General features: G+C 37.1%; 1 protein-coding gene across 6 annotated transcripts in view; it reads right to left on the reverse strand.

Moving 5' to 3' along the window:
* Positions 1 to 3173, reverse strand: part of SPAG9 (sperm associated antigen 9) — a 148815-nt gene that overhangs the window by 32716 nt on the left and 112926 nt on the right. For all 6 annotated transcript variants that reach the window (XM_012811540.2, XM_023519218.1, XM_023519219.1 and 3 more), the window contains 2 exons: positions 2525 to 2581; positions 1354 to 1527 (listed from right to left, as the gene is read on the reverse strand). In XM_012811540.2, the coding sequence (XP_012666994.1) occupies positions 1354 to 1527; positions 2525 to 2581 (231 nt within the window). The remainder of the gene's footprint in view (positions 1 to 1353; positions 1528 to 2524; positions 2582 to 3173) is intronic.

Consider the following 3173-nt stretch of genomic DNA (forward strand, 5'->3'; position numbering starts at 1 on the left):
GTGCCTCAAAAAAGAAAAAAAAAATGTTAAAGCTGGTCTTTTTAAGTTTGTGCAGTGCCTAAGCTTTAACAGGTTAGGAAGTAGCCTGTTAAACGATGTATTACATCAAATCATCAGCCATCAAATTTTCTATTAGGATTTATTTATTTATTTATTTTTGAGACAGCTTCTCCTACTATCACCCTGGGTAAAGTGGCCGTGGCAACATTACAGCTCACAGCAACCTCAAACTCTTGGGCTTGAGCAACTTTCTTGCCTCAGCCTCCCAACTAACTGGGACTATAGGCGCCCGCCACAATGTATGGCTAATTTTTTCTAGTTTTAGTAGAGACAGTGTCTCACTCTTGTTCAGGCAGGTCTTTTTTTTTTTTTTTTTGCAGTTTTTGGCCGGGGTTGGGTTTGAACCTGCCACCTCCAGTATATGGGGCTGGTGCCCTACTCCTCTGAGCCACAGGCACCACCCCCAGTTCAGGCAGGTCTTGAACACGTGGCCTAAAGCAGTCCACAGGCTGGGGATTAGAGTCATGAGCCACCACACCCAGCCTCTATTAAGTTTTAGATGTTCGCCACATGAAAGGGAAAAATTTTTAAATATTTTTGGCTCCTCCTTTTTTATTCATTCAAGAAATATTTATTGAGTATTTCCTAATGCCAAGGAACGTGCTGGAAGTAACTAAAAGACCAATAAATCAGTATTTCCCTAGGAAGATAATATTGGTCAAATTTTAGACTCCATTAACTTGTTTTAGACAACAAAAATGCAAATTGATTTGTTAAGCTTTGGAGCTATGGAATAAAATATTATGAAAATAATTTGTCTTTATTTTGGCCATTTGAATTTTCATGAGGTAACCTGCTATGTATGCCACAGTTAACTAATCTACCTCTAAATCAGATACTTTACAGACACTGTATAATGTAATCCTACCAGCATTGAGATTAATTATCAGACTCATTTCACAGGCAGAGAAATCAGGGCACTGAGGGCTGATTTGACTAGGTATATGCCTAATGAGTAACAGAGTTAGAATGAAAACCAAGCCTTTTACCCTCAAAAGAAATGTTCAAACTTTTAGGACAAAGGCTCACTTAAGCCTTTAACATTTCTTTTTAATATTTATCAATGTTGTCATACCAGCAAAAATGAGACATTTAAAACTGAAATGTAACTTTCAACTTTCATAAAAAGGTGCTGACTATAAGAAATTTACTTAAAGGTAGCCAAGTTACGGAAATAGTTTTTGTTTTTAATAGATCTAACCTCAACCCTCATAGTTGATATCATAAGTGGCAAGAGTATTTTGAACCATTAACTTATTTAGGGCATAACCATCAAGTCTGGAGAATACTCACTCTTCACTAAGGAAATCAAAAGCTTTGGACTTATCCCCTGGAAGCTGAGATAAGGTGCTGCTTCTCTTCTTGACAGAAGGAGTAACATGAGAGGTGGGGGCATTATACTTCAGATTAACAGGTGGCTCAGGCTTCTTAGCCGTGTTACTTGAGGAGCTGAAAAGTCGGCTGAAACTAAATAGAAAAAGTGTGTGATATGCACTGTGAGGAACAATCTATGATTTTCCATAAACTTTAATGCTCAAGAAAATTCCAAAGCACTTTTACAAGGCAATGAGTTAGAAACCGGCAAAAGCAGTTTTTGTCGTTGCATGCTACAGGCTTAACAATAACTCACAGCCAAACTCAGACATTCAGGGAAGGGAAACTATTGCTTAGAATGGCAGGTACCACTTCTATACTTAGCAATTTCCATAATGAAAGGAAGAAGCTCTTGAGTATAGGGAACTTCTACTGAATAAATAAAATGGTTCCTTTAGCTTGCTCCTGCTGGGTGTAATATTAAGGTGGTTGTTAAACAGCAAAGTTACAGCTGCTTGATTTGAATAGTAGTATGCCAGTTCTAGAAATAGGCTCTTCTGAAAAAGTCCTAGAACATATATGGGTTAACACACACCTTACACATTTTCCTATTAAGCTCCATTTAAATAACCACTTTCATGTCTACTTTTTAAAAAAACTACCACTTCTATTAAATTGCATAAATTTTAACCCTAGTAAACACACAGTACTTCTGGCACAAAATAATTCAAGCCCAACATGTACAAATATGCACTACTCAAACCCCACAAACACTAAATATCTCATTTCTACTGTGTGAGGTTCCTTACAACCACACAAACAGTAACTTATTTGATTTAATGGGGATTCAAGTAATTATCCACTCTACGAATAATTCCCCCAGTATTTTATTAAATTTAGCAGAGGATTGCATCAAATGCATAACCAACATGATGCAGCTTACGATAGCTTTTGTCCTCAAGAACAGCCTTACCGAGTTGGTACACTATATATCAAAAAGAAAAAGTTCAGTTAAGCTATTTACTCTCAATTTTTAAAAAAAATGAAAGAAAATGTACATAAAATCATTTTTGAAAATAAATTTTAATTGTAATCTTCTTGACTCAAAGCAATGTTTAATGTCTTTCTTGGTTTGTTTTTTGATACTTACAACTGCCAGATGCTTGACCTTTTTTTTTCCTGCATGGCTGGATTTTCTCTTGATGCCCTACACCAAAGGAACAGAAAAGACAAAATAAAGGAAAAGAGAAGAAAAGAGGATAAAAGAGAGGAGAGAGAAGAGAGAGAAAGAGAGAGGGAAGAACGGAGGGAAGGAGAGAAGGAAACAGAGAGAGGGAAACAGAGGGAGGGAAGGAAAGAAAGAAAGAAAGATAGTGTTATCAGTGAGGTGTTCTAGTTTTCTACCTAAAGAACAAAGGACCCAAGAAATGTATGGGATACATCAAGGAGAATCAACAATTAATTTCAGTAAATACTATAGTAACTTTGACCTACCATGTATTAGTCAATTTACTAAAGCCAATGTAATACCACTAAGATAAATGAAATACCATCTTTTTCAAAAAGCTCAGTCTACCTATAGAAGGCTGTTATCTGTGATAGACAGCCAAGATGCATACATGATATTTCAACATTTTTATTAAAGAGATATCCTTTAACTTTTCCTTTTTTTTTTGAGACGGAGCCTCAAGCTGTCCCCCTGGGTAGAGCGCCATGGCATCACGCTCACAGCAACCTCCAACTCCTGGGCTCAAGCGAGTCTCCTGCCTCAGCCTCCCAAGTAGCTGGGACTACAGGCG

This window comes from Otolemur garnettii, unplaced genomic scaffold (assembly GCF_000181295.1).
Source record: "Otolemur garnettii isolate 467f Iridium unplaced genomic scaffold, OtoGar3 scaffold00162, whole genome shotgun sequence".
In the NCBI taxonomy this organism is placed as follows: Eukaryota; Metazoa; Chordata; class Mammalia; order Primates; family Galagidae; genus Otolemur; species Otolemur garnettii.